Source organism: Alosa sapidissima, chromosome 2, assembly GCF_018492685.1.
Source record: "Alosa sapidissima isolate fAloSap1 chromosome 2, fAloSap1.pri, whole genome shotgun sequence".
Taxonomy (NCBI): Eukaryota; Metazoa; Chordata; class Actinopteri; order Clupeiformes; family Clupeidae; genus Alosa; species Alosa sapidissima.
This window is the reverse complement of record NC_055958.1, coordinates 13,895,148-13,919,886: the sequence shown is the minus strand read 5'-3', so window position 1 is coordinate 13,919,886 and position 24,739 is coordinate 13,895,148. Positions and strand designations below refer to the sequence as shown.

Below are 24,739 nucleotides of genomic sequence, written 5' to 3'. Positions count from 1 at the left end.
CACACTCCCCCGCTTCAGTCCCTCCCAACACACTCACACTGAGATAACACCCTCACAACAATGCTGTCATAGAAAAGTGGAATGCAGGTTTTCGAAAAACTTCCGGTCTGATAAGAACATTTTGTCCTATCAGATAGAAGGCGTAGCAAAATTACCCACACGTACACATAAATTGAGAATTATATCAACTTCAGTTTTCCCCCCTATAGGCTAGAGCCCAGAGTACCATGCATTATGCGTTTCAGTACTTTTTGTTCCTTTTCAGACACTGTAGTTGCGAGTCAGCCTAGCATGTGATTCCGCATGATGAAAGAATGGTGTAAACACAAAGACACCAGTTGTAGCAAAGTTAGAAGTAAATATGGAACATGAAAGCTCCACTTTGCCCAGTAATGTTAGCACTCGCTGCACTTTCTTCACCACAGACCCTGACGACTACCACTGTGTAAGTAGGTCATTATAAAAAGTGCTTGTGCCTCGCAGGCTGCGTGCTGTCAACCTAAGTTAACAGTTAGCTACAACATAGCTAACCAGCGAAGCTCCCCGATGATGGAGGTGCAGAGAAGTAATCTTGGTTTCAACGTTATGCTATCACCACATAGCTTTTACTGACGGAAAATCCAGGTCTCGGTTTTACTTTACAGGTGAATTGACTCGATAGGCAGTACGTCTTGGCCATGTTTTTGCGGTCTCAAGCGAGGATAGCCATGGAGTGAACCCAGGCGAACTTTAACACATTTGACAGACCTGAATTAAACCAAGGGGCCCCTTCATAATAATTAGTGAGCTTGCAAATCCGTGACATTAGAGGAAAGATCTATTTACATCACGTTAACCTTTTAGAGATTTATTGACAGCAAAGGAATGTGGCTGAGCGACATTTCTTAACCCGTGCCCTCACTCCCACCCATCATCCCGACCCGGGGCCCCGACAGGCAGGCAGGCACTTTGACGCGACAGATAGGCCTAGTGAGCCGAGCCACTACGTTTTTGATAAAGCGACTTGTTTTGTTTGAAACACAAGGCTGTAGGTCAGGCCTACCCCAAACCGGTTGTCTATCTGTTGTTTGTGGTATTGTTGAATTGAAGCGTAGGATACCTATTTCAGTTTAGGAAGGGCGACCGGGACAGGGCAGCGTCTTGTCCCACTGTCCGCCCTTCTATTCCCTAGATACATCAAGGATGTCGGACTGGGCGTGAAACCACTAATGATTATAGGAGCCCAAGGGGAGAGGGGGCCCTTGCAAAGTCTGGAATATATTTTACCTGGGTTGAGGAACATGGGGGCCATCAGGACTGCCTATGCAGGGGCCCAGGATCTTGTGCTATGCCCCTGAGAGACATCGTCCTTGAAACACACACATGTCAGATAGCCTTTGGTGTAGGCTAGTATCTCCCCTTCCCCTGCCCTGCTGTGCACACTCTCACATGTGCAGATTCTTATTTGGGTGGACTGCGTTGTGTCGGCACATTCAGGTTAGTTCTTTGCGGAAATAACATATTGCACCATCCCCTGTAAGAGGAAGTAGCTGAACATTTTTCCTGAAGCACTCATAATTACAGTCTTAGTCGGATGCCTGAGAATTGTTCCTGAAGCACTCATTACAGTCGAATGCATGAGTTTAAGATGACCACACATTACACGCACAGCCTGACATTATGGTTGCTGACATGATGGTTCCTCAATGGAATATCAGATCAAGTGATGTGTACAATTAGCAAGCAGATCTATTCCTCCTATATGTCTATATACAGAACTACAGAAAGTGTGCTTGTGTGTCTGTGTGTGTGCTGGCATCTTGTCTATGTGACCTAAGCCGTCCAGCTACACACGCACGCGCGCCCACAAGTTTACGCAAGCACTTGCAGCTATACCTTTTTACACACACACACACACACACACACACACACACACACACACTTTTCTTCTAATTATGGTTGTGTGTTTGCAGGATGTAATCCTGACAGTTAAGAGAGCCACAGGGACCTTCTCACTGATTGGCTGGTAAGTACCCTGTTGCTCTATGCAGGCTAGTGCTTAGTTAAGAGGTCATGACCTTGGTCTTCTGTAGAGGTTTTCTGACATATGACTCGTATGTTAAGAGGTCATGACCTTGGTCTTCTGTAGAGGTTTTCTGACATATGACTCGTATGTTAAGAGGTCATGACCTTGGTCTTCTGTAGAGGAGTTCTGACATATGACTCATATGTTAAGAGGTCATGACCTTGGTCTGCTGGTCTTCTTTCTCTTGTAGTTATTTATGAGGAAGGAGGGCAAATATGAAGGGTGGTACCTGGTAACATGCTTGTGTGTGTGTGTGTGTTTGTGTGTGTGTGTCTGTGTGTGTGTGTGTTTGTGTGTGTGTAGGCTGCTCAGGGCCACAAATGGGTCTTTTCCACCAACAGAAAACCGGCTCCGTTTCCCCTCGCGAACCAATATTTGAACCGGTCGAAGCATTTTGACCAAACAAAACACGGTTTGGAACGTGGCACTTTGGTTCGGAGCTTGAAGCAAAAAATAGTTGTTTTTTCCATAGACTGTATATATAGTTCTATATATACAGTCTATGTTTTTTCCTGCAAACCGGAGTGGGCGTGTCACTTTACCGTTCAGAGGGGAGAAGGCTAAAAGCACGAGTTTTCCGTCCATATCAACTGTTGCCATGAGTAAACAAAACTAGTAAACTAGCATTCAGTGTTTCCCACATAATTGGATTCAATTTGTGGCGGTAGCTGACTGCTGATGTGTGGATGCAATTCATAACGTTTTCTACATAGTTAAAATAAAGGTTCGTACTTCTCCTTGGGACAAGCACTTTTGAATTTTGGAAAACACTTTTCCATTTACATCGGGATTTTGCAAACATTCAGTGTCAGAGTCAATAAAATGAGCCATTCAACGAAATTGACAAGCAGCTGTAAGTAGGCTAAGCATGCTAAATTCGACATCCAAACAGTATTCTAACGTTAGCTTTGAGATACTGCTTGATTGCATAACTTAACTTAGTTTAGTCTCTTCAATGTAGCCTACTATGTTGTTATAAGATCTTAGCAGAGTTAACTTCAATGCAGCAGTTTTGAACAAATTTGCGCAGCATGGTCACGATGCTAAGCGGATTTAATAGCAATTTAGCCAGACGTCTTCTATGCAATGCTTCTATGTGGCAACAACAATCCTTCAACAATCGTGAATATTTTGACTTACTGCTGCAGGGTGTCTTGCTGATTGGGGTAGGGGTGGGGTTTGGGGGTGGGTCTTCCCTAACCTAACTAACCGCCCCCCCCCCTACTGACACACAGTAATTTCTTAATGCATACTCAGGGCCCACCAACACTACCTTCACAGACCATTAGTATGCCATGGACCACTGGCTGCACTGTAGTTCAACTGTTTTTCTATTGCTGTCGCTTTGGATAAAAGTGATAAATGTAGCTGAAACCACTGCTGTAGAATATGAGTCAACTGGACCACTAGCTGAAAACCACTGCTGTAGAATATGAGTGAACTGGATCAGCACAAGGGGCCCCATTAGTTAGAAGCAGAAAGGATTTGGGCTGAATGTCAAGTCAGATATCTCTGCCTGTCAGTGTTAATAGTGCACTGTGGGAATTGTAGTGCGTTGTGGGAAATTATTAATATAATTTCTCTGCTTGGTTTGTCTCTGTAGCCTATTCATGCTGTTTGTCATATGGCTGCTACGCAGATACAACTCCTTGGCGCAGGTAAGGTGTGTGTGTGCGCGCATGTGATTGTGTGTGCACATTTATTTGTGTGTTTGTGGTTTCTTGGTGTCTTAAGCCCCAAACATTGTCTTCAAGACAGCGCTGCCTGGAAGGCGCTACGGTTAGGGTTAGGATTAGGTGCCTTTAAGGTGAAGGTGCCGGCGCTGCCTGGAAGACGATGTTGGGGGCTTAAAACACCATCGAGCGTGTTTGTGTGTATTTTCAGTTTGTGTGTCTGTGTATGTGTGTGTACACGGTGGTGTATGTGCATGTGGGCATTTGTGTTTATCAACAGCTAAATCTCATTCTCCTGACATCCGTTGATAAGTGAGTTTGAGACCCTTATATATACAGTTAATTGTCACAATGCTATGAATTGTTGGGAAATCCCTTGAGTAAAGTCTGCATAAATGTCCACTTACGAAAAGTGCTCAGAAAGTCAGTGAGGAAGCCCTCATGCACTTCACCATGTTACAGAGGGGCAGCCCTAAGCCCTCACAAAGTTAGTGGGAACACACATCAAGGTGTGTGCGTCCTTGAGTGAGCCAACGTGTGTGTGGCGTCTGATCTCAGTATGGCGTCTGATCTCAGTATGGGTGTGTGTGGCGTCTGATCTCAGTATGGTTGTGTGTATGGCGTCTGATCTCAGTATGGTTGTGTGTGTGGCGTCTGATCTCAGTATGGTTGGGTGGGCTGTTGTGCTCACTCCCTCTGTGTTTGTGTCTCTGCAGAAGATGGTGGTGAGCCTGACGGTGGCGGCCTTCTTTGACAGTGTTGCCTACGTCATGGTGAGTTTCACACAGCACATACACACGCATGAATATGCACACACATACAATATACCACCCCCCCCCCCCCCCCACCACCACCACCCCCCCCCACCACCACCACCACACACACACACACAGACACACACCAGCAGGGCAGAAACACTTCCGCATTTGCACTGTATTGGCCTGGGTTGTATTGCCCCCCCCCCCCCCAGACAGACACACACTGCCATGTGCTCCCAACCTGTACACACTGCCATGTGCTCCCAACCTGTACACACTGCCATGTGCTCCCAACCTGTACACACTGCCATGTGCTCCCAACCTGTACACACTGCCATGTGCTCCCAACCTGTACACACTGCCATGTGCTCCCAACCTGTACACACCGATAACCAATTTCGTTCTGGAATTATCTGGTGTTTTGTTTTTTCCTCCTTTCCTCACTCATCTCTCTCTCTCTCTCTCTCTCTCTCTCTCCGTAGGGCGAGTCTCATCCTGTAGGTTCCCTTTGTAACTTTCAAGCCTGGTGGCTCACATACTTTGGTAAGTCACCATCACTGATGCACGCACGCACGCACGCACGCACGCACGCACGCACACACACATACACACACACACACACACACACACACACACACACACACACACACACACACACAAAAACATCTTCTGCAGAACAGTGTGTTTGTTTGTGTGTGAGGAGGGTGTTGTGATTGTGGTTGCTAAGTGTGTGCATGCATGCATAGGTATGGGTCTCTATGTGTGTGATTGATGGCAGGTGGACAGACCAGCACTCTGTTCCCATGACATAAGGCGACTGCTATATCCCTTATGCAACATTTCCTTATGCAACATTTCACCTGAAAGGGTGTGTGTGTGCCTGTGTGTGTGTGTGTGTGTGAGACTGAGTAGATGATGTTGCGTTATCATCTGCACTGGAATGAAAGCTCAGCTGCTGACAGACAAAAGGTCACTAATAGTAATGTATGCAATTGTGATGCAATGTTTAGAACGTCAATTATTTGTTAATTGCACACCTATGAAGTAGCTTCAGTTAGTTTCACACTATTATATTAATTTGCCGAACTTGTTATGAAGTTTGAATGAACTGTCACGTTGCATTAGAGCTATACAATAGCGTTCTGACAGACATTCAGAATGTAGCAACATTGTAGCATAAAACTGTGGTGACTTTTAGCTTAGTTATATGGCAGTAGGCAAAGTTAAATGCCTACTGCGCTTGTCGCTTGACAATGAGAGAGATGGAACTAACAACTGGATGGAACTGATGGAACTAACAACCATCCATAAAGAACTAGAAACGGTAGTTTGCTCTGCAAGTTAAGAAATTAGTTGATAAGTGTCGGAAAGAAGTAGTTCTACAAACAAGACAGTTTTAGCATCTAAAACCTTGAAATTATAACAGCAAATGAACACAACGCAAGTGGCAACAGTGGTATAAGCAGGATAATGGACTTCAACGTGCCTTCATTTCTGATAACCGAACGCTGTGAAGTCCATTATCCTACTTATACCACTGTTTCCACCCATTACCATTACCCCTTACATAACCTGTATGTAACCCAGGCCTGTTTGCACTCCCATTCAAACGTTTACACCACCTACACAGTACGCTGGTTCTGAGCCTTTACTGTAGAATACCTGCTGTGCTTGCATAGTTCTAACTCTGAGCACAGAATCCTACTAGCATAGAGAGAGATGTTACTGTTGTCCACAGTGGGGAGAGTTCAGCTCAGAGGAGACCAGTGTAGAGTCAGTCTGTTATATGTCCTGTTTAGTTTGATGAGCAGCTCAGCTCTGTTAGGCTTTTCTGCTTAAATTGATTGGAGGAGTTTACACACACACACACACACACACACACACACACACACACACACACACACTTAGCGACACTGTTTTGGGAGCACTCTGTTCCCAGGTTGTAGTGTGAAACCCAGAGTGTGTGTGTTTGACACACCTTCCTGCTACATCAGTACGCCTCACCCAAACACACCTGTCAAGACTGGCATTCCAGCCAGCCAGCCAGCCTTACCTGGGCACACCTGTTGAGTCTACAGTTTCCCAATCTTACCTGTGTACACCTGTCTAGCCCATAGCTCTCTAATCTTACCTGTGTACAACTGTCTAGCCCATAGCTCTCTAATCTTACCTGTGTACACCTGTCTAGCCCATAGCTCTCTAATCTTACCTGTGTACAACTGTTTAGCCCATGGTTCCCCAGTCGTACCTGCGCCCACTATATGTGTGCTAGCGCATAGCTGTGCTACACTGTATGTGTGCTACACTGTATGTGTGCTAGCGCATAGCTATGCCCACTGTATGTGTGCTACACTGTGTGTGTGCTACACTGTGTGTGTGTTAGCACATAGCTATGCCCTCTGTGTGTGTGCTACACTGTGTGTGTGTTAGCGCATAGCTATACCCACTGTGTGTGTGCTAGCGCATAGCTGTGCCCACTGTAGCCTTTCTCAAACTTTTTTGTTCTGGGGCCCAGTTATGTCTGGGTTTGGGGTTGCAAGGCCCTGCGGCCTACGCCACCCCTCCCAAAACTCACACACACACACACACATATATATATCATGTGTGTATAGATAGATAGATAGATAGATAGATAGGTAGGCCTATATAAAGAAATACATTATAGTGTTATTAGTTATTATTATTTATAATAATAATTATTATTTATAAGCCTATGTATAGTGTTATCATTACTACTATTATTATTATTGTTATTATTATTAATAAGAATACGTCTATAAAGAAACTTGATAGGTATAGATATACATATAGTGTTATTAGTCATTATTATTTATAAGCCGATGTATAGTGTTATCATCATTAATATTATTATTATTATTATTATTATCATTATTATTATTATTGTTAGGCCTACTATTATTTTTACTAGTATTACTATTATCATTATTAATGTTAATATTATTATTGTTATTATTATCATCATGCCTATATAAGAATAATTATATAAAGAAACTTGTAACAGGGAAATATTGGCTGAATTTGAAATCATGGCCAAATAGGCCAACCTATGAACTTATTTCCCACAGATTTTTTTTTTTTTTTTTTAAATGTTATGCTTTTTTTTATTGCCTTTTAAAATTATTTTATTTTGACTAAAACAACTACAACACAAGGGTTTAGCGGCAAAAATCTAAAAGAAAAATTCTAATGAGCCGGATGTGCCTGCTTTCGCGCCACTAGCAGGTCGAAGCGAGGGAGACATGATGACAAGACCACTCTAAGGGTGTTTTCGGAGTTCAGCCTGTTTCTGTATTTGGTCTTTGTTGCCGTCAAGTGAGAAAAGCTGTCTCACACAGATATGTTGAATGGAAAGGCAACAATGTTTTCATTGCCATCTCAACAAGACGGGGATATTCATTGGAGCATGACCGCCACAATTCGGACAGTGAAAGCCAGCCAAATCGGGACTGTAAACCAGCATCGCAGGAGAACTCCAAAAGTTCATCCTGGATCACTGGTGGCAGATCGCTCATCTCTGGATTGGCAAATGGATCTAGTATCCATTGCTTTTCCGAGAGATGGGATTTTGCGGGGAAGTATTGCTCAAAGTGATCCAGTGTTTTGGTAAGGTGCTGAACGATAACTGCTGACACCTGCCCCAGACACACACCCACATCAACAAGAGATGACACACAGCTGAACATGTCATAAACCCCCCTATTGACCCTATCGGCCCAGACAGCGAGCTTCTTTTTGAAGGCCATGATTTTGTCATTGGCCTGAAAGATGTCACACACTCTGCCATGGTTCGACAGGTTCAATAAGTTAAAATGGTCCAGAATGTCAGTGAGGTACGCTAATTTTATGACCCAGGACTGATTTCGCAGGTGTTCGGCAAGAGTGGACTTTTTATTGGTCAAGAACACCTCGATTTCGTTTTTCAGCGAGCTCATACACTCTGCTCACCACTTTACCCCGTTTGCAGCACAAGACATCCTCATAAAACCGGCCTTCATGAGCATACCTGATGTAGACCAGAAACATGGCCGAGTTGGATACGTCAGTGCTCCCGTCTAACTGAATAGCAAACCAGTCAGATGTCTTTGCCCTCTCAAGGATTTGGGCTTCAATGTCTGCTGCCATTTCAGCAACACGACGACAGACTGTGTCATTTGACAACGGGATCTCCCTTACCTTTGCTGCAGCAGCTGGACCCAACACCTCGGAACAAGCACTGACTACGGAAGGCATAGCCTTTCCCCCATTGTGAACGGTGCCTGACATTTTGAGATGTGGTGTGAAAGTATGTATGATGCCTTTGCTAATTTTTTGTTGTCTGTGAAATTCTTTTTCAGTACTTTAGTTTGGTTGGCCAATTCATCTCTTTGTCTTTTAAAGAAATCCTCTGATTTGTCTTTTAAATGTGCATGTTTTGTTTCTAAGTGTCGGCGAAATTTGGATGGTTTCATAGCCTCGTTACATAGCATTGTTTGGCAAATGAAACAGATTGGCTTTGGAGGGGAATTGTCGCTGGAAATAAAACTGAATTTACAGTTTTTTTCAATCGCTAACAAGCGCGTACCCATATTTCAGATACTTTTTCTAAACTCTTAACACAGACTCACACCTACAAAACACAATTGGTCAAATGGATAATTTTCTTCTCAAAAACACATTTTGTTAAATATATACTAACTCTTCATTTCAAAACAGAACACATCTTTCTCTGCACACACAAACTTTACCAAAACACTAGAAATCTGACTCAAAATGAAATTATTCTGTCAAAGAATAACACTTGTTTTCACTTCACAAGGTACATGCAGTCAATCAAAGTACACCAGGTTTCAAAATACTGGCGATTGTTGACATTACAAAAACTGCATAGACTTTTATGTTTTAGTTTTACAGGTATTTGCATGCAAAACATGCTCTATCCACAGTTTTTACACTAAATTTCTTGGTTGGGAACTGTATGGGCCCTATCATGACATTCTAAAGTGCATCGTCACTCGTCAAAAGTCTATTAAAATTTAGTAGGATGTCCAGTTCACATTGGGAGGGGTTTCGTTATCAAACGTGGAGCGCATGGCGCAACAAGGTGTTCCTAGGTTTTTTAATCAGTCATATGGGTGTGTTTGGGGCGTAACATCATTTTAAACCAATAAGAATGACATCTGACACCTTCACGCATTTGCACTCGTCTATTATTTAAACTCATTGGCAAAGTGAAACTAACTTCACCAAGGAGTCAGTCAACGACAAGACAGTTATATGCAGTTACTTTCACTATTGACTGACAATGGGTTACCACCGAAAACATAGGTTGGAAAAAGCAACACTTACCCTAATATTGCTCAAATGACTGAATAAAACAACATTTATCCTGCAGAGGAGTTGCTTATATCTCGTGACAGTGCGTCTTCAGCTGTGCTCCATACGTGTCTCTTCCTCTCCCCTAATCACTTTTAACCATCATTACCAATTTGCAGATGATGGTGAATAACTACTCATTATGAGATGTACAGTATTTCGTAATATCTTTATTCTAATTATGCTCCCCATTGTAATCGTGCAATTTGTAATGCTTTGCATGGACGTGCGCTGGTGTGCGTTCATGAATGATAGAAGGATGGTACGTGCACCTGCCAATATGACTGTTGACATGCGCTCTTAAAATAGCATATGAACAACTCGCCAGTGACTTCTGTTCAGGTTTAGGTGGTGTATGATAGGGATTTTTAGACAACGCGCCGGGTCCCTCCCTAGGTTGTTAATTGCCACACCCCTGGGCGCAATGTTTAAAAAATAAACGTGCAAAATACCAAATTAAACTTTCCGCGGGTGAAAAAGAGTTTTACGCCATGTGCTGGTGCCCAAAATACAGTTCTATGTCCACATGTAATGTTCACATTTAAAAGCATTCCAGTAAAAAGCAAATCAGTTTTTTTCCCTTTACTGTTTACTACAGGAGGTACAGTAGAAATACTTTTTACAGTATGATAGAACAGAAAAAGTTCTACAGTTTTGCTTACAGTGAACAAAATATCCATGGAACACACAAGAGCATTCTGAACAAAAAACAACAGCAAAAAGCCCAGATAAAAAGGGGGGGAACTAAAAAAAAACACAAAATTACTGGGTAACGCTTTAGAATAACATGTGCTTATTAGGTATTAACAGTGCATAATAAGCAGTTAACAATTTATTACTAACAGTTAGTTAACTGTTGTTATCCTTTAATAACATTAACTAACGGTTAACATGCCGCTTGTAAGTGTTAATAAGCAGCCTTTTAAGTGACTTACAAGCATATTTGTTAACAGCTAACATGCAGCTTGTAAGTGTTAACAAGCAGCTTGTTAATGCTTGTTAATGTTGTATAAGACAAAGAGGTGGATAACTAATACGCTTATAAGACCTTTCTTATTTATTTGTAGTAAATTTTGCAGCCCCCCAATCTAAAGCGAGGACCATGTAGCCTATAGCTCCACAAGCCCAACCTTCTATCTCTACTGCATCTATCTGTCTAGCTTGGTTTAGCTGTGCGAAATGCACCTTCAAAATTGCTGCAGTGAGCAGGAATTGAACCCTGGTCTCCTGAGTCCTGGAGTGATTTGCTACTAACTGAGCTAAACTAGGCTACTTTACTGTAACAGTATTGATGTTCACAGCTATGCGCTGACAAGTGACTAGCAGTTGAGGAGCTTTGCTTAAACTTAATATACTGTTGCAAGTTCACTTGAGTATAAACTATCCACTTTAACTAATGTCAGTAATGTTGTTCATCTAGTTGTCATTTTAAAGAAATTACACTTCTCCATTTAAAATGTTACCTTAGATAGGCGGCTAGCTAATTCGCTAGCAACTGGACAGTAACTGACAGTAGCATGGTCTGATATTAAGTTATTTTGTTTACAAATTTTCCCCAAAAACCCTCAACAAATCCAGAAAGACATAATGACCAATTTTTGGTAAAATTCCACAAGTCTCCCATTGACATTGATGCAGCAACAGACCACAAATGTTCGCCTCTGTTCAAGGCAAAGGTTTCAAATCGATCGCGAACATTCGCCTATGTTTGCGACATTGAACGCACCCACTTGTCGTCTTTAACTCTCGGTTGCTATGTAACCAAACTATAAACAAAGCTGGCATAATATCAAAGATCCTTGATTAACCCCCTCTGATAATATCTTTAGACTGCTGACAAACTGACTGTTCACTGAACAAAGATTATGGAAATGAAACGCCACTTTTTTTTTTTTATCAGAAACATATTTGTAAAAGGTATAATGGTATGATCTAGAACATTAACAGAATATAGAATCAAGATGATCATTACATTCAAAGACAGGAACGTGGCTCAGTCAGTAGCACTTCACTCTTTGCCACAGGAGACCGGGGTTCAATTCCTGCTCGCTGCAGCAATTTTGAAGGTGCATTTCTCACAGCTTAAACAAACTAGATAGATGCAGTAGATATATAGAGATAGAAGGTTGGGCTTGTAGAATAGGCTACATGGTCCTCGCTTTAGATTGGGGGGCTGCAAAATGTACTACAAATAGGTAAGAAAGGTCTTATAAGCGTATTAGTTATCCACCTCTTTGTCTTATACACCATTAACAAGCAGCTTGTTAACACTTACAAGCTGCATGTTAACTGTTAACAAATATGCTTGTAAGTAACTTAAAAAGCTGCATGTTAACCGTTAGTTAATGTTATTAAAGGATAACAACAGTTAACTAACTGTTAGTAATGAATTGTTAACTGCTTATTATGCACTGTTAATACATAATAAGCACATGTTATTCTAAAGCGTTACCAATTACTGTATCTAATCTCTGCGATCTTCAGGGTTAGGCCACATGTTTTCATCAACATCGCATCTGATATTATCCAAGGCGATGCACCTAGGATAAAACCATTTGGTAGCAGAAGCAGAGGTTTTTATAGTGTATCTAAGGAATACAGTGTTAATATTGTGTTTGCTATTGTGGGATGTTGTGTGTTAACATTCGTAAATACTACAAAAACAATCTATAGTTTTGTTGGGAGGTATAGCTTGTCTGTTGAGAAAATGTAAGCATTGTGGAAATGTGTTCACTGACTGCATATTGTGTGAAAACGACATGAAATGTGTGAATGGTATGGCCACAAAAGACTGATGCTGTGCTAATTGTGTTTAGAGTTTTGAAAATGTGACAACTGGTTAGACAAACGCTTGTTAGCGACTGAAAAAAACTATAATGTATGTGGGGTCGTAATTTCGTGTGAATGTGCGATGTTTTTTTGCCTCTGACACATTGGTTGAATCTGCATCGTTAGATGCTGGCCTCTTCCCAAAAAAAAGAGTCAAGACTTGCTTGCTTTGAGCATGCCATGCTTACTAGGCCAACTGGCAGACTGTAAAAAACACTGGACCACTCTCGTCTCGTACGTGCGAATGAACTGACCGACAGAGAACAATGCTCATGCGGGCGGGAATGCTTAAAATTCTAGAATGTTGACACAAGTTAAGGCAAGGGGTCGGGGACGTGTGACAGAGGCACAGACTTTGACTGCTGCAGGAGCAGAGCAGGGCTCCGCGGACCGGCAGTAACCTCGGTCCGCGGCCCATAGTTTGAGAAACACTCCACACATATTCTTCAGGGCATGATTATGCATATTCATTTCTCAAAATGGCTATGATATTCCCATATAATAATAAGTAATATTTTGCTCAAAGTTTGTTGAATGGGCCAGTGTGTACAGTTCTAGTCGTCAAATAAAGCAAAGTGGTGGGTTTAAAAGAGTGTGGGTGGTCTGGTCTGTGCACAAAAGCTGCCTTTTTTCCGCTAGATTCTTGTTATTCACTGAAATGAAGGGAGGAGTCAGAGGCATTGACACCTCACACAGAGTAGGTACCCTGTCCACTGCCACGTGTTACCCTTTCACCTGGGCCAGCCCCCCACACCTGGGCCAGCCCGCCACACCCGGTCTCCCCAAGCCGTGTGTGTGTGTGTGTGTGTGTGTGTCTTCATTGTTTAACCACAACAGTGTGGGAGGTCTGTTTTGTTTGGGATGTGAGTTATGCAGTGATTAGGCAACATGGTATTTGTCCTGCATTCTCATTCTCTTCCGGTCCGATTAGAAATCTACACACACACACCCACACACACAATAATCCAAAGTGTGTGATTCAACTCTGTGATGAGAACTGTAAATGCCAAAGTATGATTCAGCAGTAAAGCTCTGTCTGTGTGTGATTCCTACATATCTCTCTGTGTGATGTGTGTGTGATTCCTACATATCTCTCTGTGTGATGTGTGTGTGATTCCTACATATCTCTCTGTGTGATGTGTGGTGTGTGTGTGTGATTCCTACATATCTCTCTGTGTGATGTGTGTTGTGTGGTGTGTGTGTGATTCCTAGATATCTCTCTGTGTGATGTGTGTTGTGTGGTGTGTGTGTGATTCCTACATATCTCTCTGTGTGTTGTGTGTGTGATTCCTACATATCTCTCTGTGTGATGTGTGTTGTGTGTTAGATTCCTACATATCTCTCTGTGTGATGTGTGGTGTGTGTGTGATTCCTACTGTACATATCTCTCTGTGTGGTGTGTGTGTGTGATTCCTATATCTCTCTGTGTGATGTGTGTTGTGTGTGTGTGTGTGATTCCTACATATCTCTCTGTGTGTTGTGTGTGTGTGTGTGTGTGTGTTAGATTCCTACATATCTCTCTGTGTGATGTGTGTGTGATTCCTACATATCTCTCTGTGTGATGTGTGTGATTCCTACATATCCGTTGATGGGTGATTGGGTGGTGCTCTCACTCACTCACACACACACACACACACACACACACACACACCCTCCCTCCCTCCATTTCATATCCGTTGACAGGTGATTGAGTGGTGCTGTCACACACACACACACACACACACACACACACACACACACACACACCCTCCCTCCGTTTCATATCAGTTGATGGATTGGGTGTTGCTGTCAGGCTATGTGATGTAGTGTTTATTTTGTACATTTCTGCATGGTGGTGGATGGGAAGGTGAGTTATGGTTATGTCACAGTGATTTGACTGAGGTGGATGTTGTTGTAAGGCTGCTTTGTGTGTAGTTGTGTGTTTGACTATTATGACTTACATAAAGAAAGGAATTGTGTAGTTGTGTGACCTCAAAGATAGGTGTGATGACATTTGGTGTACGTTTGTTGTATAACTGCTGTGTGAATATGAAGTCTTTAATGTTTCTATGAGGTTGCTGTAAGGTTTCTGAAATGTTACTGTTTGGTTGGTGTGTATATCAAACTGGTGTGTGTGTGTGTGTGTCATTTTTGTAATATTGCTGTGTGTGTGAGTGTCTCATTTCTTTAATATTGCTGTTTGTGTGTGTGTTTCAGACTGGTGTGCCTTGGCCTGGGTTTGTCTCATCACAATCAATCTCTATCTCAACCTGGTTCAGGAGATCAGGACCGAACACTATGAGATGTAAGAGCACACACACACACACACACGACACACGACACAGTATTCCGGTCACACTCAAAGCAGATCTCTCTCACACACACACACACACACACACAATAACACGTTAGCAGGAAAGACCACTTAGTTGTTAATTTACAAAACAACAAGCGCACACCCATAGAAACCTCTCTATGAACCATTCACACCATCTGTACCCCCCCCCCCCCCCCACCCCCGATGATGTGGTTTCTCCTCTGTGGCTGGTCCAGACCGTACCACCTGCTGGCCTGGGGGGTGCCCATGGTCATGGCCAGCCTCCCTCTCTTTCTAGGCTACTATGGACCAGCCGGAGCCTGGTGGTGAGTCACTGCTATGTTTCTTCATCTCCGTCATCATCATCATCATCTTCATCATGGTCATTGGGTTGATTATTATATCTGTATCATCATCGTCATCATCATCTTCATCATGGTCATTGTGTTGATTATTATATCTGTATCATCATCGTCATCATCATCTTCATCATGGCCATTGTGTTGATTATTATATTTGTATCATCATCATCTTCATCTTCATCATGGTCATTGTGTTGATTATTATATTTGTTTTTGGCTCTGTTGTCATAACCAACCTCATCATGGTCACCATCACAGCTTTGTTATCTCATAACTCTTCTCTCCTCTGGCTCTCTGTCTGTCATTTAACTTCTCTCTGTGTCTTCATCTCTCTCTCTCTCTCTCACTCTCTCTCCCTCTCTCTCACTCTCTCTCTCTTTCTCTCTCTCTCTCTCTCTCTCTCTCTCTCTCTCTCTCTCTCTCTCTCTCTAGCTGGATCACAGATAGCCATGTGGCGTGGAGGTTTGGCATGTGAGTATGTCCGTCTCTAATGTAGCTGGTCATCCGGGTTGCCCGTATCTCACATCCAGGAGTGTCTCTCTCTACACTGGAGTGTCCAGATGCATAGTGTAGTCATGTTAGTGAGAGTGGAGTGTGCTGTATATGTTTGGATGTTTGAAACAGATGGAAAAGGGGGGGGGGGGTGTTTCTAGACAGGTTGAGAGAGAGAGAGAGAGAGAGCGAGCATCTCACACACACACAGAGAGAGAGAGAGAGAGAGAGGAGGGGACAGGAAGAGGGAGCTGAGTGAAACTGGTCTCTGTGTGTGTTGCATCATCTGTCATAGTTTACAGAGACACGGCAGCCCTCTAGAATCTTAGCTATCTTTGGAATGCCCTGTGTGTGTGTGTGTTCCCTCCTTCTCTATCTATCAGAGAGGTTACCTGGAGTCAGGTGTACATGTTGTTGTTTTCAATCCTAAAGTGCAGAAGCCCATGGTGTTATGTAGTGAGCCCTATCTGCCTTTTTCTCCCCTGAGAGTGTGTGTGTGTGTGTGTGTGTGTGTGTAGTGAGCCCTATCTGCCCTGTTCTCCTGTTGTTGTGCTTATATATTACTGCACTAGATGTGTACAGGGGCCTAACTGATTACATTTTATGATCTAAGATAGGAAGTGTTTTTGTATACATCTTCTTTTGTGTGTGTGTGGTTGTACTCGTAGGGTAGTAGCAGCTGTATAGTATTAATTATTACCTCTCTGTGGACAGAACATGAGGCATATACGTCATGTGTCTGTGTTTTTGGTGTGTGCGTGCGTGCGTGTGTCTGTGTTTTTGGTTTGTGTTTGTATGTGTGTGTGTGTGTAAAGTATGGGATAAGAGTGATACACACAGATAACAGCAGAACACTCTGTTTTTGTGAGTGTGCGCACCCTTGTTTGACACAGATAATGGATATGAATGCTTAGGCGTGTGTGTGTGTGAGAGAGAGAGTGTGTGACATCAGAAGCTGTTTTAGTGATCATACTGTATAATGGTCATTTTCCCTTATGCTATTCTGTCTGTGTGTGTGTGTGTGTGTGTGTGTGTGTGTGTGTGTGTGTGTGTTCTGCAGATGGTATGTGCCACTCTTCAGCCTCATCTTCCTCATGATCTGCTGCTACGCCCGCATCATCTGTGTGGCCAATCAGAGGGTGAGTTACACTCCACACTCTCCTAATCGGTCCAATCAGAAGCCTACTTCATTCCTCTCCCCTTCAGCTCATCCAATCGGAGTCATTTAATCACCCAAAATAGTATAGTACACTGATTCACTATGAGAAGCCATTCATCATAACATTTCACCGTCAAACAATCATTTCAGTCAATTTTCATGAAGCAACATAATTTGGTGGGCTTGTGTGTGTGCGTGTGAGTGAGTGCATGTGCGTGCACGTGTGTGTGTGTGTGTGTTTGTGTGTGTGGGTGTGTGTGCATGCATGTCTAATTTGTGTAAACATGATCCTCATCCTCTGACATTTCCGTGTAGCCTTCTTATTGTTAATACTGTCATACCGGAGTTACCGTAGTTACCGAAACACAGGCTCATAATGTGTTGTAGGTATAACTGAAAGAAAATTAATGTCCCATCATTGTTTTCCCCAACACACACACACACACACACACACACACACAGGGACAGGAAATGTTCCACCTTGATTTTGTGACATTGCATAATATGTTTTTGACATGTCGGCAGAGATGATGATCAGACATTCTGTGCTTACTGGGATATAGAATTCACCGATACATATGCACATGTGCAGTTAACAAGTTATACATAGTATTGTTCATAAAGTGCTTCATCTCTTTATTGTTGCAATGATGAATCCACCTTTTTTTTACACATAGACTCTTCCTCTTTTCTTAGCTCTTCCTCTTTCTCTCTGCCACTCTGTCACTCTCTTCTTGCTGTCGTTCACTATTCTCCGACATGCAGGCTGTAGGCTGCCTTCTGGAACATTCTCATAACATGAACATCATTCTCTCAGCATGTATGCACGCACACATGCATATAAGTATATAAGTATATATATGTACTCTTTTGATCACGTGAGGGAAATTTGGTCTCTGCATTTATCCCAATCTGTGAATTAGTGAAACACACTCAGCACACAGTGAACACACAGTGAGGTGAAGCACACACTAATCCCGGCGCAGTGAGCTGCCTGCTACAACAGCAGCGCTCGGGGAGCATTGAGGCAGCATTAGGTGCCTTGCTCAAGGGCACTTCAGTCGTTCCTACTGGTCGGGGTTCGAACAGACAACCCTCCGGTTACAAGTCCGAAGCACTAACCAGTAGGCCACGGCTGCCCCAATGCACACACTCTACTAACAGTTTCATGAAGACAAAGTAATGACAATATATGATGCATAATACAGCTGATTAAGACTGCAGTGATTGATTCCTGATGTTTCATCCTAGCATAAACAAAATGTGTTTGTTTGTTTGTGTGTTTGTGTGCATGCGTGCGTGTGTTTCAGATGCAGTCCTGGATTGGCACTTTCAACCCTGAGCGTGAGCGCAGGAAGGTAGGGGATGTGTGTGTGTGTGCATGCGTGCGTGCGTGTGTTATGTAGTGAGCCCTATCTCCCCTGTTCTCTTGTTGTTGTGCATTATATTACTGCACTAGTCATGTACAGGAGTCTAGCTGATTACCTTTTATGACCTAAGATAGGAAGTGAATTGTTTTTCTTTTGTATACATCTTCCTGTGTGTGTGTGTGTGTGTGTGTGTGTGTGTGTGTGTGTGTGTGTGTGTGTGTGTGTGTGTGTGTCATCAAAAGCTGTTTTGGTGAAACACAAAAGTGTCTGTTTGTGTGTTCAAGTGTGTGTTCCTGTGTTTGTGTTAGTTTGTGTGTATGTATGTAGATTGAGAGCAAAGATTATCCTTCTTTGTTTACACAAACCTGGCTAATAAAGCTTATTCTGATTCTGATTCTGTTGCATGTGTGCATGAGTTGGTTATGAGGTGCTGTGTTTTGTGTGAGAGAAAGAGAGAGTTGAGGTTGAGCTGTCTATTTGTGTGGTCCTGCTGCCTCCCATAGGCCATCCTAAGCATGACATGTTAGATGAGGGACCAAAACCTAGGTTTGAAGCTACATATCTCTCTGTCTCCTTCTCTCACTATCTCTCCCTCTCCCCCCCTCTTTCTCCCTCTCTTGCTCCCCCCCTCTCTCTTTCTCTTTCTCTCTCCCCCTGTTCTAGATGGCACTAGCTGAGGAGATTGGTCCTCTGAAGTGGTATCCCTTTGTGTATCTCTTAGTGTCTCTGTTTCCACTTATCAACAGGTGAGAAATACTGACCCCCACAGATAAGCAAACACACGGCAACGCCTCTGCGCCGACTCTGTTTATGTTTACATGTCCATATTAATATCTAAGACTGAATTCCTAGCATTTAGAATGTAGGATACATATACAGTATGGTTGTATTGTATCCTCTACATGTCTTTAGGTGTGAGTGTGCATCCGTATGTATGAGTCTGACTGAATAACATGTTGTCTCTGCCACTGATTTATGCTTCCCAGAGCTAGTTTTGTCCTGGTTTTGACATGCCAGCGTGACTAGACCATAGACACAGGTCCACTCAACATTTAACAACTCAGAAGTTTATCACTGAGGCTCCACTCATTTACAATGAACAATTTGCCCTGTTTGGAAGTCAGAAAGATCACACATTTTGACATGTACATACATGCACAGATCAGTAACAAATTCTAATGTAATTCATCACCATTTTCACATTTTAAAAAAGATACTGAAACATAATTGCTCAATCAGTATTATTATTGTGACCATTTATATTTTTTATGATTTCAAAAATATTTCTGTTGTTTTTTCTGTTAAGATTAAAAATATGTATGTTGATATGCTATTTACTTAAGTATTCAAACCCCAGTGATTTTGAGTTCCAGATGACCAATTATTCACAGATAGTACAGAGGTGCCGCTTATTTGATCATTACTGATTATAATTAGGTTCTGCCAGTTAATAATCAGAGAAAACAAATTCTTGTTAGACATAAAAATCACTCAGGCCCAGGGTCATCTGCCAGGGTGTGAAAATAACAGAAGAAATGAATACTAAAGGGACAGATATCGAAATTATAATAATACAGGAATGTATTCCTGAAACTACAGGAAAATACAGGAATGTATTTCTGAAACTACAGGAAAATACAGGAATGTATTTCTGAAACTACAGGAAAATATTCCAAGTGAGCTGCACTGGGCCCACACAAAGCAAGGTGGAGTTGCATCACACCACTCAGATGCTTTATAGACAAGATGGAGTCTCAAACCCAGTGTCCGAGGAAGATTTTAACTAGGGGACCACAGTCCAGCCATTCCCCAAAAGATCTACATGGTTCAATGGCAGGAACTGAACTGAATTTAAAAGATCCATAGTAAAGCATTGATGGACGTTGCTTACAGTTTTTTACAACTGTTTACACACGTTTTCAAAACTCTGTGTCTATTTTTCAAAACTCCACACACAAAACCAACAATTGCTCACACAAAATGCAAAATGCCTCAAATCTCCAGCAAAATGACACACAACATTCAAAATGTCATAAACACATCTTTAAATCAAACATTCGCCTCACATTGCAAACACTTTTGTCATAATATGACATTTTGGATACATCATGTACACACTGTTGCTCAAAACCTAAAGCTCTTCTGTCTTAGGCTTTCTATATGTATTTCCATACAAGAGTGAAAGTTACGATATCAACAAAGAGAAGTTGAAATACACAGTGAAATACAGTATACAGAAATGCGAATACAGTATTTTACAGCTAACAAGGAAAAAAAGCAAAGCAGAATACAATGACCACCAGATGTACATGGAGTTTTGAAAACACTGATTTTGCCTACTGTAAGACAGAAATGACTGACTATACTATCGAATTGCTTTGCTTTTTCCAAAGACAAGTGTGTGTGTGTGTGGGGGGGGGGGGGGGGGGGGTCGTGTACAGTATGTATTCATAGGCCTATAGACACTTTCAACTGCAGAAACAAACAATCCTAAGCGTTCCTAAGGCATTTCTGGAGGCACAGAAAAATGTATTGAGCTAATTGTACTGGGCAAACAAAAATAGAGTAAAAAGACAAATTTTACATAAAGTCAACTTTTTGTGGAACATTACCGTAAGCTACTGTAAGTCCGATTACTGTAATTTTCCTTTCAAAGTATCTGCATTTGTTCTGAATAGTTCAACCGGAAATCCTCTGGGAGCAGATTGAAAGGGTCCATACCTATATAGACAGTATATCTATTCATAGACCTATACTAAGGCAATGATTGGATGGTGTTCAGTAAAGTAGAGTGTTTACACATGTGAAGAGAGAGAGTGAAGCACTGGTGATGTAGTGTGGCATTTTGATGGGTTGTGTTTGAAAAACGAAATCAAGTTACTTCCTGTTAGATTTTTGTGTGTTAGGTAGAAAATTGTGTGTGGTGTTTTGCAAAATGTGTTTTAGTCAATTGAAAACTGAGTCAAACACTGAGAATTAGTGTATGGTTTTGCAGATTTGGTGTGGGGTTATGATGTTTAGAAAACATGTTTAGAAAATTGTGTGACAAGAAAAGATTTAGTGTGTAAGCAGTTAAAAAAAACTGTAAGATATGGGGACATGTTTTATGGTCATATGAAACTGAAATAGAGCCAATCCTCAAAGTACCTACACGTGCATATAAGTCTAACACTGACAAAGACTAAACAAACACCATCCCAATAGTGAAATGTGATGGTGACATCAAAGACTAAACAAACACCATCCCAACTGTGAAATGTGATGGTGACATCAACACCATCCCAATTGTGAAATGTGATGGTGACATCAAAGACTAAACAAACACCATCCCAATTGTGAAATATGATGGTGGCATCATCATTTGAGAATATTTCTCAACCGTGGGAACTGGGAAACCTTGCAGAATTGAAGGGACAATGAATAGAGATACATTTTACACAATATCAAAAGAAACCATGTTGCAGTCTTGGGAGAGGTTTTTCTCACCAGTAGGGGAATTACCCTGGGCATAAAGCTAAAGCAGCACGGAAGTCTCTCAAAACAGCAATGGGAATATTCTAGAATGACTCAGTCTTCAGAAACAGACTAAATAAAACAACCTTTACAATGACATTACTGATTGGGGGATGTATGGGTATCTTTTGAAAACAAGAATATGGTGATGCTTTGGTGTGTGGGGGGAGGGGGGACTCTATGTCCAGAGTGGAAATTTTATAGTGGAAATATTGGGTTTCAAATGTTCTATCCAACCCCATATTTGTTTTTGTGTGTGTGTGTGTGTAAATGTGCTTCTCCCATCTCTGTGTGTGTGTGTGTGTGTGTGTGTGGTATGTGTGTGCGTGCGTACGTGTGTGCGTGCGCGTATGTGCGTGCGTGTGTGCGTGCGTGTGTGCGCTCCTGTGTGTGTGCGTGCGTGTGTGCGTGCGTGCGTGTGTGCAGGATCCATAATGCCATATACCCAGCGTCTCCAGTGTTTTCTCTGACCCTACTGCACATGCTCAGTGCGCCGCTGCATGGTCTGGCCAACTCCTTTGTGTTCAGCCTGGATGCCTGGAGTCAGCTTAGCACTACAGGCCTGAAGGTAGCACACACACGCACGCTCACACACACACACACACACACACACACACACACTAAAGGCCAGGAGGTAACACACAAACACATGCACACACACTTGACTGGACAAAATGTCTTAATATTTAGTTGCCCGGGGTTTCTCCCCTAATATGGGCATCGTCAAAATAAATAACTTAAAATATGTTAAATAAATTAGCATTGCTGCAACGCAACTGCAACTGTTAACAATTCCTGATTACTTGCGGCACGACTTCATGGAATGAAAGTGCTCTGCTGATCGTGCAAACTACATGTGATACCGAACAATGTCCGACTCGAGACACTCACACACTAACACTTGTACATGTACCGACTCAACCCTAGGGTAACAAGTACACACACACTCTTTGTACTAACTTGTGTGTGTGTCTGTGTGTGTGTGGCATTTCACAGCTGGCAGTGACATCCCGTCTGTGTGACCAGACACGGATCGGCGAGTACCACCCTGCCTACGTACGCTACACACACGACCTGGACACAAACTCTGATTCGGATGACGAAGACAACAACATCCTCTTTTACAGCCCTGACATGGCCCTGAAGGACAGAGGGCCCTGAGAGAGAGAGAGACAGAGAGAGACAGAGAGACAGAGAGAGAGAGACTGAGTGGGAAACTGTAGAAAAAGAGAGGAAGGGAAGAGAGAGTTTGACATGCACATATTCGTCTGATTATTTATCATGGTGTTCTTCTCCAGAAGCTTCATGGGAACAGCAGTATGTTAGGCCGAGATGGTCCCTGGCATCCATGGGTGGTTCTGGAGGGTAGTGGTGCTGCTGTGGGCCTCCAGGCCCTAGGAGAGTTTGGCCCTCTGTGCTCTCCGTAGCTGCTCTCTGTGCTGAAATGGAGGTGGAGAAGTGCTCCATTGTCTCAGATTGAGGCTCTTGTAGCTGTATTACCACCAGCAGATGGAGATGTGACCTTTTCTTCATCAATGTTCACTTGTAGCACTAATATTCTCTTTTCCCCTTACACACGTGATATTGATGTTTTATACACTTTTCTACCACTCATTTGTTTATTTTGTAAAATTGCATTGTGTTCAGTGATGACACAGTTGTGTTTTCTGACTATTTGTATTTAAAGAGAACATATACAGAATGTTTGTTATATTTTTGTATGATTGTTTTAAAGGGAACATCTGGATTAATAAATTCATTTACCCTGTCCGACCGTGTTAATTGTGTGCGTGTGCATGTGTCTTTGGTTGGTAGAATGATACAGGCTATCTAATGCTCTTAATTCTTGTGATGGATTGTAAAAAGCCTCAAATGACTTACATTTTCTGTTACATTTGGTTGACTCTATTTCGAAATATCATTTATACATTTTAATTTTAGCATTAATGTTTATTGTTGTCATTGTAAGTAACTTTGAACTATGAACATAAATATAAGTTTAGGTAACACACTCGTTTGGATATTGGCTGATCATTGTTTTTTCTACCTACATCGATACCCATCAGAATTGGCTAATGTACAATTTTGATAGTTGTTATATCTCAACTTAACTTATGAATTAAGGAGATATTGCAGACTTTAATATAAATAATATGGACCACACATAGACACGTCTATTGCGTGTTGAGATGGATCCGTTTGGACGCAAATATTCTTGATATGGTTCCAGGGAAGACGGAGAGGAAAAAGATCGGTTTGGTACGTGTGGACTAGGCCTAAGCCCAGGCCTAGTGAAGTGCTGGGAGGGAGAAGAGGGAAAGCAATTTAATTTATTAATACGCACAACAAGTTTCATGCTGTAATCTAGCCCTGACATCAAAGTAAATATCTGTTTTATGTAGATTTTTACACCTGCAGCATTTACTATTAGGCTACTAACAAATAATTTTACCATTAGGCTACTAAAAAATAATTTCTGGGGTGAGCCTATTTGCTATGGTAACCTAGCAAGCTGTGTGTGTGTGTGTGTGTGCAGTGCATGAGGGAGGGTATGGTTGTAACACATTTTTCTTCTTTTCTTCTTTTAAAGCTACACGTGTCTTGAACTCAACATGCTTCTCTCTCCTGTGTCTACAGTAGCTGCTGCAGCTTAACAAGTGTCCTGAACTCAACATGCTTTTCTGTGTGCTACTGGTGGTTTCTAGAGACTCAAATTAAACAATCCTCTCAAGCCCATTCGCTTTCCACAAGCTTGTCACCATCTTTAGGAGCTATTTAACCATTGTCCTGATAAGCCAAGAAATACACATGCTGTACCACAGACACATCAGCACAGATACCCTGCCTGG

The 24,739-nt window shown here is 42.2% G+C and overlaps 1 protein-coding gene across 1 annotated transcript; it reads left to right on the top strand.

Annotated features, from left to right (window-relative positions):
* The first annotated feature begins 258 nt into the window (after positions 1–258).
* Positions 259–23,901, top strand: si:dkey-100n23.5 (cyclic AMP receptor-like protein A). Its single transcript, XM_042076344.1, has 13 exons — positions 259–445; positions 1,953–2,005; positions 3,669–3,723; positions 4,455–4,511; positions 4,979–5,039; positions 14,895–14,982; positions 15,231–15,320; positions 15,789–15,827; positions 16,909–16,987; positions 18,318–18,365; positions 19,041–19,123; positions 22,317–22,458; positions 22,887–23,901. The coding sequence occupies exons 1-13, from the start codon at positions 362–364 to the stop codon at positions 23,049–23,051; spliced, it is 1,044 nt and encodes a 347-aa protein (XP_041932278.1). The 5' UTR covers positions 259–361; the 3' UTR covers positions 23,052–23,901.
* The last annotated feature ends 838 nt before the right edge of the window (positions 23,902–24,739 follow it).